General features: G+C 48.3%; 1 protein-coding gene across 6 annotated transcripts in view; it reads right to left on the minus strand.

Moving 5' to 3' along the window:
• Positions 1-13,561, minus strand: part of PI4KB (phosphatidylinositol 4-kinase beta) — a 29,381-nt gene extending 15,820 nt beyond the window's left edge. Inside the window, exons 1-5 of one of the 6 annotated variants that reach the window (XM_079919685.1) lie at positions 13,236-13,561; positions 11,031-11,282; positions 6,302-6,417; positions 4,774-5,710; positions 144-188 (exon numbers count right to left, since the gene is read on the minus strand). In XM_079919685.1, coding sequence (XP_079775811.1) covers positions 144-188; positions 4,774-5,710; positions 6,302-6,342 — 1,023 coding nt within the window. In that variant the 5' untranslated portion in view covers positions 6,343-6,417; positions 11,031-11,282; positions 13,236-13,561. Of the gene's footprint in view, positions 1-143; positions 189-4,773; positions 5,711-6,262; positions 6,418-11,030; positions 11,283-13,235 lie in introns of those variants that run through there. The other 5 variants (XM_079919686.1, XM_079919690.1, XM_079919687.1 and 2 more) reach the window with 5 other exon arrangements.
• Positions 13,562-14,635: the final 1,074 nt, after the last annotated feature.

Below are 14,635 nucleotides of genomic sequence, written 5' to 3' on the forward strand. Positions count from 1 at the left end.
TGGGAGGGAGGAGCTGATGTCCCAGGAAGAAAAGGCACCTTTTAGCTCCAGCCTTGGCCTGGGGACTCAGAAGACCTGGGGACGGAGAGGAAATGCGGCCATGGGGGGAGCCTGCCACCCAGTCCCAGCCTGGCCCCACTTACGGAACTGAATGAAATATCAATACTCTCGGTGCTGGAGGAGAGCTCCTGGGAAAGGGCCGGAGGGCAAGGGGAGAAGGAGGGGGCGGGGAGGGAAGGGAGAGAGACAAAGGCAAAGAATTTAGCTCCAACTTGGATCATAACTGCTTCTCTTGTGTAGCTCTCTACCTTTCCGCTTTAATGAAAGAAAGTCAACCCACAAATGCCACTTGCCCAGAATCTTGACACTTGTGGAAGATGCTGGAAAGCTAGTGCAAACCTTGAGGTCAGGAGGGGTGAAGAGACACTGTCCTCTGCTTTTCACTTTCTTCCCTTCTATTCTTGCCTGCACAAGTCTTCCTTCTGGGACAAATCCTAAAGCTGGATCCCTCAGGGAGGTAACCGCGCTGCCAAGCTTCCCTGCTTTCTCTTCATCCACTCACATGCTCTCAACCAACCCCTTCTCCATGGAGACCACCATCGAGAGACTGAATTTAACAAGCTTCATGGCCCCCACGCTGGAAATCCCATGTTCCTCCAGCTTCTTGGAAATGTCAAGGAGGAAGCAGAAGAGCTAAACTTTCAGTGCCAGGTACATCTCCTCTCTAATCAGCCTCATCATCACCCTGGGAAACCTAATCCCAACCTTCAATCATGTGACAAGGGATACCATGGACCCATGAGCATGAAACTTCTGGGCTAGATGCTGCTGGGAGTTAAGGATGAATAACTTTCTTACCTACCAAACTTCTGTAGGCTTCCTATCAGGGTATTTCACATGATACTCAATAAATTACAATTTTTTTGACATAAGTTGGGGAGCCAGGTACCAGCTGAATCCATCTGAGAAAGCTGAGTAGCTGAGCAGCAGCAGCTGTACTAGTCCCAGCCCAGGGGATTTAGCTAAAACCTCACCCCATTCCTATGTCTTACTGGTGTCTGTAAGCAAAACAGGGGAAAGGGCTGGTACTGAAGCTCATTCAGCGGCTCTGCTGCAGCTCGTGCACAGGCCCATCCTGCGTTGTCCACGAAGGTCTCCCAGAGCAGGAAGAAGGGGCAATACGTGTACACAACTGTGCAGCAAGGGGCAATACATGTACACAAATGTGCAGCCTGGACTTGAGAGACAAAGTCCAAGGAACTCCCAGGGCAGGAGGGCAGTGGTCACTGAGCTACTCTGCAATCCGCGTTTCAAGCAACTACTTAATTCAATTCCACGGTTTAAGTTCTATTCTAGCTGGAGGTCCTCTAGTCAGGTCTTTCTTTGAAGAACCTAGGGAGAGGGGCACTTTGAGGCAGAAGCCAAGCTGAACACTCTCCCAAGGCAACAACTGCTTTGGGCAGGGGTGGGAGGGAGAATTGAGGCGAGGATGCTAGAGGCTATGGTGACTTACTGGTTCAACTTTTACTCATGAGCTGGGTGGGGAAGGAACAGCAGGCAGGATATTGGTTCCATGAGCCACGCTCCAGCTGACTCTCCTACAGACAGGACGGTCCTGACTCATTAACAGCCTTGGGGGAAGGGAGTTATATCATGACCTGCTCCTCTCTCCTACACTGTAGGCTTGAGTCACTCAAACTGAGTCAGCTCCAAGGAGAAAAGCTTGAGGCCAAGAAGCTGACATCACACTCTATTAGGCTGAAAGGCCTGCTGGGGCTTACAGTGTGATACGCAGCATATTTCTCTGTACAAAGGTTATAGCCCTGAGAAGACAAAGCTGATCTACAAGTGTCATTATGTGGGGTGCGGGGCTAGCAGCTAAATTACTGCCCCCTGCACCCCCAACCCTATGCCAGAATATTTACCATTTGGTTACAACTGCAAAACTGCCTGAACAGAGTTCCCTGACTAGGCTGATAGAAACTGCTTTGAAGGAGTGGGCTTGGAAGGGTGGAGAATGGTGGGGGATGGAAGGAATCAGTGCTAGAGCCCTCTGAATGCAGGGGAGAGTGTAAAGGATTCCTCATTAAAAGAAAACAACCTTCTGTGAGATCTGGGCAGAGAAGAACTCTGTAGGGATACCCCAGGCAGGAAGAGACTTGTATGAGCACCTGGGCCTTTTCTTTGAGGCCTCTCTTCACCCTCCTGAGCTTCCCTACGGGTGGCAGGAAAGTAGGATTAAACTCTGAACCCACAGGAAAGCAAGAGATGGGGAGCGGTGTGTCTCTCCTTCTGGAGTCTCTGCTCAGACCTGAGATAATTATGTTTTGTTTTAGGAAGCTGTATACTTCCTCCTCATATGCAGGAATCAACATTTCAAGAGAGTCACAAGCTCCACCAAGAAACTGTTAGAACTAATAAATTCAGTGAAGTTTCAGGATACAAAATCAAGAGCCACAAAGTAAACAATTTCCTAGTTAATGCGATCTCCATACTCCCTTGTAAGTTCCTGGAGTGAAAGACAGCATTTTATCCTACATCCTCCACTGCCTCTAGTGCAGGGCTCCACACAGTATACAAGCTCAAGAGCTGTATGTTGAGTGAATAAATGTTGCATGATGGGGAGAAGGAGTATTAGAAAGAAAGAAAAACAATTCCCTTGGTATTTGGGAGACAAAGGCCTTGAAAGATGTATCCTCAAAATGCCAAAGGGGTTTGGAGAGACCTCTGTGCTGAAGACTCCAATGCTTAGACTCCTGGTGACTCTCACTCTCACATTTCCTGAGGAGACACAGTGGATTCAGATGTCTCTTTCTGCCAGCATCAGATAACATGGGAGTGCCTGGGGACGTGGTATCTCCTTCCTTTCCTGGATCTACTGACCCAAGATAAAGGAGCCAGGTTGGGAAGAATGGCAGCTGGAGAAGCCAACCTAGAGGATTTAAGCACTCACAGAATAACTGTGTCTCAGCATCACCCCAAATCCCATCCTAGGCAGGAGTTAGACGCAAGGAAGAGGGACTGAGGACCAACACAGAGTAAGAAAAGCCAGAGGCCTCAGTTTTTCTGGTCCTAAGATGAGAATTACAAAATGCCTGCAGAGAAAAGCCAAGAGGCACCAAGGGATTCACTTGCAGCTGCTCCCACTCATACTGATACAGGCTCCCTCTGATGCCCCAAGAGGAGGAGCTCCCAAACACTTCACGACCTTAGTCCCACCGGCTCTGGATGATTCTTCTTGCTGTGCAACAGCCTCCCTTCATGACCCTGGGCTGCCCTGCCAAGCTCAACCAGAAATGAAAATGGTCTCTTCTGGTTCTGAGAACACTTGGGCTCTGCCTGTGCATGGATGTGGAAACCTTCATGGCTAAGGCCTAGGCTGTTCTTCCCCATATGGACTCTGACAGCTGAGGCCTGGTCTGATATGCACTGGTTGAGAGACCTGGGGCAAATCATCTAACCGCTCTAAGCTGTTTCCTCAATAGTAAAATAATACCTGTCTCTTAGGGTTGTTGTGAGGATTAAGTGTAAAGTATTTGACATGATGCTTGGCGCGTAGTAAGTGCTCAATAAATGTTAGTTCCTTCAGCTTCACTATTATTCTCATAATAAAATACCGAATTTCCAGAGAGACCAGGCTCTGTAGTCTCCCCTGCTCTTGTCTTTTCCCTTCCCTAGTCACTCTGACCTCTCTCTAGTTGAAAGAAGTCCCATTGTATCAAAAACGTGGGTGGGTTATGTGCCCCACAGAGGCAGATGCCAGCACAACTATATGCATTTTCCAACAACGCAAATTCCTCGTTCTTTTCTCCCTTCTTTTCTAGGCTAGGCTGGCAGCCAGGATGGGAGCGTGGCTGGTGGTGAGTCGGGGGTGGGGACTGGGGCACCATTGTCTGGCTGGGACATCAGGTCACTGATACTACTGGTTGTCCACTGGGCAACTTCCCCTGCTATCTGTCCAGATATGGAATGAAAGGTGGGTATAACCTACTCATGTGCTTATCTCATCCCTGCTCTATATCCTAAATGGGATACCCTGACTGCTGCTTTCTCTTCTTTAGGTTTCAGGTCCTTGACTAGACACTGGGTATGCCCAAGATTTACTCTATTACCAGGACTGCTTCCCTCTTCCTTTTGTGCTTCTCCCAAATGATATGGGAAAAAGACAAGACATCTTTTCCCCCAAGGAAAGGCGGGTGGGAGGGCATTCTGCAGATGCCTCAATGATAGGGAATGAACCTCACCCTTCTGTCAACAAACAGCAGGATCTTCAGGGAGTGGGGGAGAGGGATTATGAGGAGGAGTGGCTAAGAGAATGAAGCTGAGGTTCTACTTAACATCTCCCCTCCCGCAGCACACACAAAATTCACACACAGGGTCCCTTCTCCTCCCCCATGGTTGCTGCTCTAAGAGGTCCTGGTAGATATCCCAGGTTTCAAGTCAGGCTGGGGAGGGTCTCTGCCACAGTTCTCAGTAAGAGAATGGAAGTGCAGTTTAGTAAAAACACATTGGACAGAGTCAGGAGTGTCAGCCTTGCTGTTAGCTATATGACCTGAGGAAAGTCACTTTATCTCTCTGGGTCTCCAAGTTCTTCCTTTGTAAAATGAGGCAGCTGGAATACATGAATTCTAAGGTCTTTTTCCATTCTAACATTCCATGCTTTTATCAGTGAAATGAAACAGAGGGACGGAGAGAAAAGGACAGAGGAACCCTATGTCAGACATCCTGGCTCCATGCCACCTTGCTTACCCCTGTCCCTCCCGGGAATTTTACCTCATCCTCATTCTCCACTTTAGGATTGCTGGCTGTTCGTTTCAGGTTGCTGCTGAGACTTATGCTGGCGGTGGCATCTGACTTAGAGCGCTGGTGAGTCCTTTTAGAGGGAGACAGCCCTGTGTCAGGGGCTGGGCTCAAGGAGGGCAGCTCCCTCTTTCGGTGAGCTGGCTTCAGCTCATCTGAGAGGATTAGCTTCCGGAGCTTGGTCCCGCGGGAGTGTCGTTGAGTGGAAATGTGCATGTCTGAAGAGTAGGCCCCCAGCAACAGGGCACACTGGAGAGAAAAGTTAATGCTCTGGCGGCAACGGTGGACGATGTAGGGCTTGATGGCATCACCCACGTCCTCATCCATGTGAATGTACATGTTAAGCAACTGGGGCAAATAGAAGTCCACGTCCTCATTACGAAAGCAGAAGAGCCGGTTGCCGATGTACGCTTGCACTCCAGGCTCCTTGGAGTTATACAGGTATGAAATGGCCATGGAGATGTCAAATAGTTTCGACTCAAACAGCCTCAGCAGCCAAGACTGTTTAGCTGAGTTGTTCTGCCGCCGCCTTCTTGCTCCCTTGGCTGTGCCCGAGGCCACTGTGGCCCCCATCTCATCTTCCTCCTCCCTTATCTGAGAGGGTGGATCGTCCAGGCAACGGATCTCACTGTCCACACCATCCCCATTGACCAACTCCAGTGGGGTGCCTCTGCTAGAGATGGCCACGCCTCCATGCAAAAGCTTGACTTTCTCCAGCACCTCCTGGCAGGCCTTCTGGGCCACCTCAGGGTCAATCACTGATAGTTCCCCGACCCCCTCCGTGATGACACTTAGCAAGGAGCCCCCATTGTTCCCTGATGGGCCAGGAGTGGGCTCAGAAGTTGGCTTCAGCGGGGCAGGCTCCACTACCGTGTCCCCCATGGCCACAGCCAGACTTCGAGCTTCCAGGCTACGGAAGGAAGGAGGGAGGGAGAAAGGAACAGAAAGGGAGACACGTACACACACTGGTTAGTGGTGCCATCCTCAGGTCTTCCCTTCGCCATGAAACCTTCCCTGGCACCTCCTCTCTTTATGTCTTCCTGGACTCATTCAAAATCAGATGAAAAGTCCTCTCCTCCCAGGAAGCTTTCCCTGACTACCTCCCTCCACTTCTGATTGCTACATTACTCTTCATTCCTTCTGCACTTAGTTACTCAGCTTAGCCTTTATTCTTAACTTGTATTTGCAGAATGCTGCTTTATATGTGTTTTGTTCATACAGGTTTACAAATTCTTCAGGTAGACTGGGAAGCAATTCTGGTTTTAATTCCCTTGTCCCCAACTCTTCAAATGCTTTTCTATCTCCATATCTCCCTTTAAATGCCTGCCAATAACCTTTTCCTTTTCCTCTTTGAACTGTATTTTCTTACTCATATAACACTCCATACACTGGTTCTGAACATCTCACCTTTATTTAGTGTTAAAATCTTCATGTATTTTTCTAGTTACAGATAATTTCTTACCTTCCCTTTTAGACTCAAAGTTCCCAAGAAATACCATACCAGGCTTCACTGAGAAGAAAAAGCTCTAAAACAACCATCATCCCTGCTGAACTGTGCCGTTTCTCTGTTCGTCTGACTTCATGACATCATTCTCCCTTTCTCAAGTGCAGTGGCAGCTGAAGGAGAGTGGAAAAACTCCTGAACTTGGAGTCAAATAGGCTGAGGCTCTAAATCCTGGCTCTGCCATTATGAGATGTGTAAACTTATACAAACCACATTATCTTCTAAGTTTCAGTTTCCTCAATTGCAAAATGGGAAAAACATATCTACTTCTTATTGTTGCTGTGTAGAATAAATAACTTTATGTGTGTAAAGGGATCTAACAGAGTCCCTGGTGCACAGCAGTACTTAACAAATGCTAGTTGAATCCTAATCACCTAAAAGGTTAGTAAACAATGCGTGTGCACACACACATGTTGTTTATAAGGGAAGTGAATTGCAGTTAATACTCGTTACTTGAGACTCTTCCAAAACAATTATCCCAACACTACTTTCCCCATTCTCATACATACACCCCAAGAACTGAAGGGGCTGTGAGAAGGCAAAAAGATATCAGGCTGGGACTCATGTGTCTAGAAAGTCCAAAGAACAGGGAGGGGCAGGAATCACATAACCAAGAATCCCTCTCTGGAGGGACTCTCAGAAGGAAAGTCAGCGAGAGAACACTGTTGATAAAAGCCATTGCCGTTCTAGAATGATTCTTCAGAGCCTCACCAAATCCAAATCAGGAGAATCAGTGCAGAAGAGGAGGAAACTTCAAAGCAAGGACTGGGAGAGGCACACTGTTAATGTCAGATCAACCCAGCTCCGGAGTCTGGCTGTAGTCAGCAATGGACTCAGAGGCCTTTTCACAAAAATACAAATAGAGGGAATCTAAGACACACTCAAGAGCATGAGCAAGAGAAAGGCAGAAGCAACTGTGGAGCTGGAATGCAGGTAATTTCCAACTGATAGTGACATCAGCTTTGACACTAGTGAACCTGGTTGCATATACTTTGGGTAAGTGGAAGAAGGCTCAAGATACAGATTCTCTAGTCACTCTGCAAAGCCCATGTTTCCACTGCCACTCTTCCAGTGCCTCTTCTTGCACCGCTGAAATGTTAAGACTCAAGGTTACCTTCATTTGCCCAACATTATATAGTACAGCTCCCTGACTCCCAGCAGTCAACCACTAAAGTTTTGCAGGAAGACAGATGGGGAACTCAAGTTCTCAGAAAGCATCAAAAATGGCTACTTTGGTTTATCTTTCTCCTAACTCTGTCAAGCAAGAAGTTCATCCCCAAATGTAATTTCTCTGATGCAGTTTTGAGCTTGGGATCAGCAAAAAGGTGGCAACTCTTTCACTATGCTCTCTCCCAAATTAGGCAGTGCCCTCTGAGCAGTAAAACCAGCATGGCTGCCTGTGCGGATCTGTCTCTACTCGCAACTATGGGTTGCACAGGAATAATAAGAAGGAAGCTTTAGTCATTCCCTGCCGCACCTTTGTAGGACACTCTGCACCAGAGGGTCACTCAAATTCAACTGGGACCACTACCTTTTAGGTCTGCTTAGAAACTCACACAACAGCCTCAATCACTTTATACAACCAACTCTTTTTTCTCAATCTCTCTATGCTTGGCACATTTTTCTCTTTTCCTCTACTCCAGAGACTTCCAAGTCACCAAAAGCTCCTAAAAATCCACTTTTCAAAAGTTGCAAGGGAAATGAAGTTCAGACATCCTCCACAAACAGCATCTCAGACTTCACTAGGAAACACAAAAGATTTGGAAATGGTCACAATTGGGATTATTACTGGCACCAGGAAGGAAGGAAAGGAGACCATCATTTCTTTTATTCCAGGGCTCAGTTAGAAATCCCACATCACAGTATTCAGGGGACTTCCCGCTGAATAGAACAGGTCCCCAATTTGCCAGCCTCTACTATCCAGGGAACAGACAATGTCAAGAGAAGGAGGAAAACCAAACTCCTCTCGGGTATAGGCAGCTCTGCCACTAGAAACTACCAAACTGGAGATAGGCCTCCCTCCTGGCCTTTCTGAGCCTCAGGAACTGCCTGCATCTGAAGCAAGTCATGGGGAAAAGGAGGAGTTGAAGGAAATTTAGCAATTTAGGCAATAAGAAATAAGAAATGGATTCTCCCAAACCTAAATCCAGAGATGGTCCTCAACATCAATTCATTCATTTTCAAATGCAAAGAAAATATAGCTTTGATAAGTAACTATTCTAAAGAGAGTGAAAGGACTAGAAAGTGAAAAAGGAAGAAACAGTTTCTGTATTCACCACCTTTCCCCTTATAAGTCAGAGAACAAGAAAAACACAAGAGAAGGAAATCCAGACCTCTAGGATCAAATGACTCCTACGGCTCTCAAGGACATTCAGACAACTGAGGCTCCACATTTCACACTGGGAGCCTAAACTGGCCTTCCAGGGAGACTGGAAGGGAACTGAAGAGGCCAACCCGCCCCAGACTAGCAGCTGGCTTCTAGGAAAGGGGTGTGTGTTGGGGGGTGTGGGGGGCATGTTGAAAACCGACTGGCTCCACACGTTATGTCTGGGCAATGCAGGGAATCTTCAGCTGAGCATCAGAGGGTTGTTCAGGGCAAAGCAGAGAACAGCAGCAGTGAAACAGGATAGAGAGGGTACATATGCATGTGTTCTGTGACTGAGCATTTAAGTAAATGTCTGCAGAAGACTCCGGGGGGAGGGAATGCTATCACTTAACATGGCTTCCCGCCTCTCATCACCTCAAAAGATTCTAGGCAAACAACCCTCCATGGCCTCCGTTAAAGGACTTGGTGGATTGTTCTCTGGTAGCACAGGATATAAGGAGCCCCAAATCAATTTCCTCACTCAGTTAATCACCACTCCCTTCTTAAAATCTTTTTCCATGAACTAGATAAATACAATTGCTTCAGATCAATCCTCACTTTTTTTTTTTTTTTTTTTTTTTGTGGTACGCGGGCCTCTCACTGTTGTGGCCTCTCCCGTTGCGGAGCACAGGCTCCGGACGCGCAGGCTCAGCGGCCATGGCTCACGGGCCCAGCCGCTCCGCGGCATGTGGGATCCTCCCGGACCGGGGCTCGAACCCATGTCCCCTGCATCCGCAGGCGGACTCTCAACCACTGCACCACCAGGGAAGCCCCAATCCTCACATTTTTATATGTTTCTGTATTTTCATAGAATGACCCTTAAGAGATCATCTAATTTAGTACTCTGCCTCCAAGCGGATAGGTGAGCTCAATTTTCCACTTCCTTTTAAAAGATCCCTTTGGAGAAAAAAAAAAAAAAAAAGACCCCTTTGAGATGGATCATGTGAATTGGAAAAAAGAGTAGTGGAGCCAATATCTTCATCCTACAAGATAGAGTTAAGAGAGGTTACTAAAAGTTAATGGAAAGAACAGAAGATTCAAATATGTTATTTAACGTTACACAGGGGACTTCCCCGGTGGTGCAGTGGTTAAGAATCCGCCTGCCAATGCAGGGGCACTGGTTCGAGCCCTGGTCCGGGAAGATCCCACATGCCGCGGAGCAACTATGCCTGTGCGCCACAACTACTGAGCCTGCACTCTAGAGCCCATGAACCACAACTACTTACTGAGCCTAAGTGCCACAACTACTGAAGCCCGCACGCCTAGAGCCCGTGCTCTGCAACAAGAGAAGCCACCGTGATGAGAAGCCTGCGCACCGCAAGAGTAGCCCCCACTCACTGCAACTAGAGAAAGCCTGAGCGCAGCAACAAAGACCCAACGCAGCCAAAAAAAAAAAAAAGTTACACAGGCTTCCGGTAGAAATAAAAATGACAATATATAAGCAAGAGGTGTGAATCTTCTAAAGTGCAATCTTCTTTTGTAACAATTAATAAACTAAGAAACAAAGGCACAAGCATTTTATCTAAGGCTATGGCAATAACTGTCAGAGAAAAACACTGAAATAATTAAGACATTAATTCTAGGAGTAGGGATGAAGGGAAAGGGAGTATTGATTTTCATTATAAACTCTTTAAGTACAATTGGATTTGTTCAAATGCATGTATGCCTTTAGTAGTAATTTTTTTTTTTTTTTTTGCGGTCTGCGGGCCTCTCACTGTTGTGGCCTCTCCCGTTGCGGATCACAGGCTCCGGATGCGCAGGCCCAGCGGCCATGGCTCACGGGCATGTGGGATCCTCCCAGACCGGGGCACGAACCCGCGTCCCCTGCATCGGCAGGCGGACTCTCAACCATTGCCGCCACCAGGGAAGCCCTTTAGTAGTAATTTTTAAAAGAAGTTGCTCTTCTAAAGAGACTCCTAATCATCCTAAGCTGCCTGTTCTGTGGTTGAGAATTTCCTCTTCACGTCTCAAGGTTTAACTCAAACCTTTCTTTAAGGAGGTCTGAGCTCATCTTTCCCCCTTAACCTTAACGGTAAACACGGAGATTGAGTACAACCTTCTCCCTGTAGAAACAAAGAGCCGAGCAGTCAAACAGGCTCAAGCCCTACCAGGAACCAGGTAAACACTTACCCAAGGCCCCAAGGCAGGGTGGCATCAGGGGAGAAGGCATTCTCAAGCTACCAACAGGAGGGTAGGGAGAGCAGTGGTCTCTGGGTAGTTAAGTCAATATTGAATCAGGCTGAGAATTCTGTTCAGGACTATAGAGCTGGTATAAGCAGATTCCAGCCAGACAGCCCAAGCCAGCTCTGGGAGCCCCTGCTGTAACAGACAGATGGCAAAGAAAGCAACCTGTACACTCACCTCTCTCTGAATTGTTCCTTCCTGCTGCAAGCTCCAAATGCACTTGAACTAGGCCCTCTCTTGTCTCATGCCAGTTACTGAGAGGTCCCTCTCAAACTTCTTCCCCAAATCAAAGAATCTCAATTTGCTGCTTTAGATGGCATTCAACAAACATGTTCTTGTGCAGTGTGGACCCAGCGCTGAGAAGGAAGCAGGGAAACTAGGGGAAATATGACTTCTCTTTGGGGGTGCTTCCAAGGAGTGAAGCTGCTCCTAAAAAGGGGAATTATGAGATTGGACACTGGCTAATGAGGAGGGAGACAAAGGGAGAAGTGGGATGAGGCAGCATGATGACTTTCAAACAGGCGTAGAGTAGGAAGATGAATGGAACTTCATATGCTCTCTTCGCTATCGCAGGCCAAGAGACATGGCATACAAGGAAGCAACTAGTTTCCTAAGGCCTAACTCACTCCAAGTTTTCTTTTCCAGCCAGTTTCTTCAAAGGACTTTCCCACAAACATACTTTCCATCTACAGAATCTGGAGTTATGGCTCAAGTACAAGAGGAACAGCAAAGGTGGTCAGCAACTTACAGCAGTGGGGGAAAAAAGCAAGGCAGATGAAAGAAGCTGGCCTGGAGCTTGTCTTTCAAACTGATTTACTCCCATGGTTGTAAGACTAGAAAGGCCCAACAGAGAGACCAGAATGAAAGGAAATTCTCAGAACAACTAAATCACTACTCATAAATACCTTGTGTCTGAGGAACCCAGAATGTTTTGTAAACAAATAATTAAGTCTAATTTTTTCCCCCAACCCACATCCTGCTATAAGCCTATTACTGCACTGATGCCTATACAGTGGACCATTTTCCCAAAAAAAGTCATTCTAAAGGTCAAGTGAAGAAGTCACATGCTGAACTCAGGAGTCCTGATTCTGAATATACAAGCTCTTTCCATTGTCTCATGTTCCTTTTCCCAGTTACCCCCTGACCAACCCCACTCCAGGCCTAAACTCTTAAGGAATCAACCAAAACCATTCTAGCGAAGCCACAGACAGTAAACTGGTTCTTCTTAGGAGTGGGAGGAGACTCAATTTGTGATCCCTTTAAGACAAGCCTAAAATTAAATAATCCAAAACAAAATTTCTCACAACCTCATTCAGTTTCCATGCAGGACTGTTCGTTCCTCCAACGAAGTGTAATCTGATAGGAACTTCTTTTAAACTTGCTCCATCCTTCAGAAACACCCTACTGTCCAGAGAAAAGCCTGAGACAGCTGAGGCTCCCCTTCCTCCCAACACATTTTCTTCTTAGCTCAAGGTTTAGCTGATCCAGAAATAAGTGGTATGTAAAGGTAAAGAGTATGACAGAGAACACGTAAAGACCATAGGGAAAACAGAACCAAGTGTCACAAGGATCAGCAAAACCCTTGAAACTCGAGGGAGGTGTTGAAGTTGGAAATCCTGAATGGGAAGGGGCACTGTCAGATCTCTCCTCTACAGAAACAAACCTCCAGAGGTTGGGGGAATTGAGGAAGGGTAGAGGGAAGTTAAAGAAAGTTACAGGAATCATAAAGCACTCCAGAGAAGAAGGGTAAGGCTTAAGGTCAAAGGAGAATGTAAGTAGTACTTTGGGAATGATGGGGAGAGCCTAGATCCCTTCAGGAGAAGGGAACAGACAATTCTTGGAAGCCAGGAGCTGGGTGGGTGGGTGGCAGTGGGGTAACGGAATCAGAAGCAGCAGAGGAAGAGAGGGCCACAATCTTTAGATCAGGGAAAGGGGAACCCAGTGCTGGGGTGGCATAGAGACATCGGAGGAAAGGGACAAAATAGGAAAAGGGGTAAAGGCAGAGGCCATGGAAAGATTCGGGGCTGGAGCACATACAACGAGGAAAGACAGCATGGATGGACATTATAAAAGGCGTCGTGATGTGGAAAGGGTTGACGACTTAAAATAATTCGGGACGGCGGCAACAGGGATAAGAGTGAGGGAGGGGGGAATCCCCGGGCAGAGGGAGGAGCTAAACAGAAGAGGAAGCCAAAAAGCAGAGGAGGACCCCAGGCTTGGGAAGAAAGGGTGGAGAAGGAACCCAGGGTGCAGTTGCCACCGGGAGGGCAGTTTTGTAGTCAAACCCAGGTGTGGGGGCGGGGGACGCTGTGCGGGACAGGGTGGGAGAGGGACCCCTTCACACACAGGGCAGGGGGCACTCACGGGGTAGGAGGAGCTCACCTCCGGGGGACCCCGGCGGAGGGGGTGCGGGCGGTCGGGGTCGGGCTGCCGACACCGCCGCCTCAGCAGCAGCGGCGGCTCCCGGGTTCCATTGGCCGCCTGCGCTTCCCTGACAGCGGCCGCGGCGGCTGCACCAGGCCCCGGCTGCCGGGGCTGCCCTCGGCGCCGCCTGAGGGGGCCTTCGCGCTGCCTCACTTTCGACCGGGCCTCACAACTTTTTCTTCCTCCCTCGCACAACCAAGGCCAAAAAAAAAAAGAAAAATCCCCAGCAGATCTCGATTTTCTTCTGAGTTCAGGCCCTTCTTCGTGGGCTATGCTTTCTTGCTTCTCCGACGCTCAGGACCCTACTGATCCCATAGTAATGTAGGGAGTCGGGTGAGCTGCCTGGAACATGCCTGTTCAGAAATAGAGAAGGGGGCGGGGAAGAGATATTTGGCAGCTGGGGAGGGAGGAGAAGACGGAGAGAGGAGCTTACGGGTGGGAGGAGGGGTCAACCTTTGGGAGGCGGACTTAAGAGGCGGCGTTTGCGAGGCTAAGGAAGCCGAAAGGGAAGTAAAATTTGCTGGATAAGGGGAAGGGGCTCCCGGGCTAGAGCAGAGAGCGGCAATGTGGCAGGCGGGCGTGGGTGCCCTGTTAGAGGAGTGCAGACTTATCGCGTACTTCAGAAAGCACAGGAACATGCAAATTATATGTAAATGAGCCCGTTCGGCTTAGCAACCGAGTTACCGTAATTGCAATCAATGGCTTTCCTCCTCCGTTATTCCACACGACTTCCTTAAGTAAATCAGGTCAGGGGATGGACGCTGGGGATCCAGCTGGACAGCAGAAAGACAAAGGGCAGGCGGGGAAAATAGTCACCTTCACTATCCTTTTCCTACTCATCTTTAAGGACGATGCCAAGATTACGCCCCTTATCGCTTGGGGGGAATGGCGCGGTCCAAAAGCGTCAGTCTTTCGCCGTTAGCGGCGCGACTCGAGGTGGCGGTTCTGCCTCCGAGGTCACCACCTGCCTGGGCAGCCTTCGGCCTCCAGCCTCCGGACCTCGATCCAGCCAGGGAGGGGCTGGACAGGGCCAGGTCGGGAGAGGTGAGTGAAATGAAAAAAGCTTGGAGGGCATAATCACTCCTTCCAAACGAAACAAAACCATATAAAACTAAACAAATAAAAAATACGCCCCGCAAATGGACTTCTGGTGTTGCTTTTGTGTATTTATCAGATAGCTTTATTGACTAGGAACCCTTTACGTCAGAACCTCTGTCCCAACCCTCACAGGGCCTTACTTAATATTCTACATTGGGGCTAGTTGTTTGAGCCCAGATCCTGGATGCCACCTTCCCTGCCACTTAAAGGCTGTTTGATTTGGAATGACTGATTTAACCTCTGTGAACCTCCGTTTCTGT

The sequence above is a fragment of the Stenella coeruleoalba genome (genome assembly GCF_951394435.1).
Source record: "Stenella coeruleoalba genome assembly, chromosome: 1".
Lineage (NCBI taxonomy): Eukaryota > Metazoa > Chordata > Mammalia > Artiodactyla > Delphinidae > Stenella > Stenella coeruleoalba.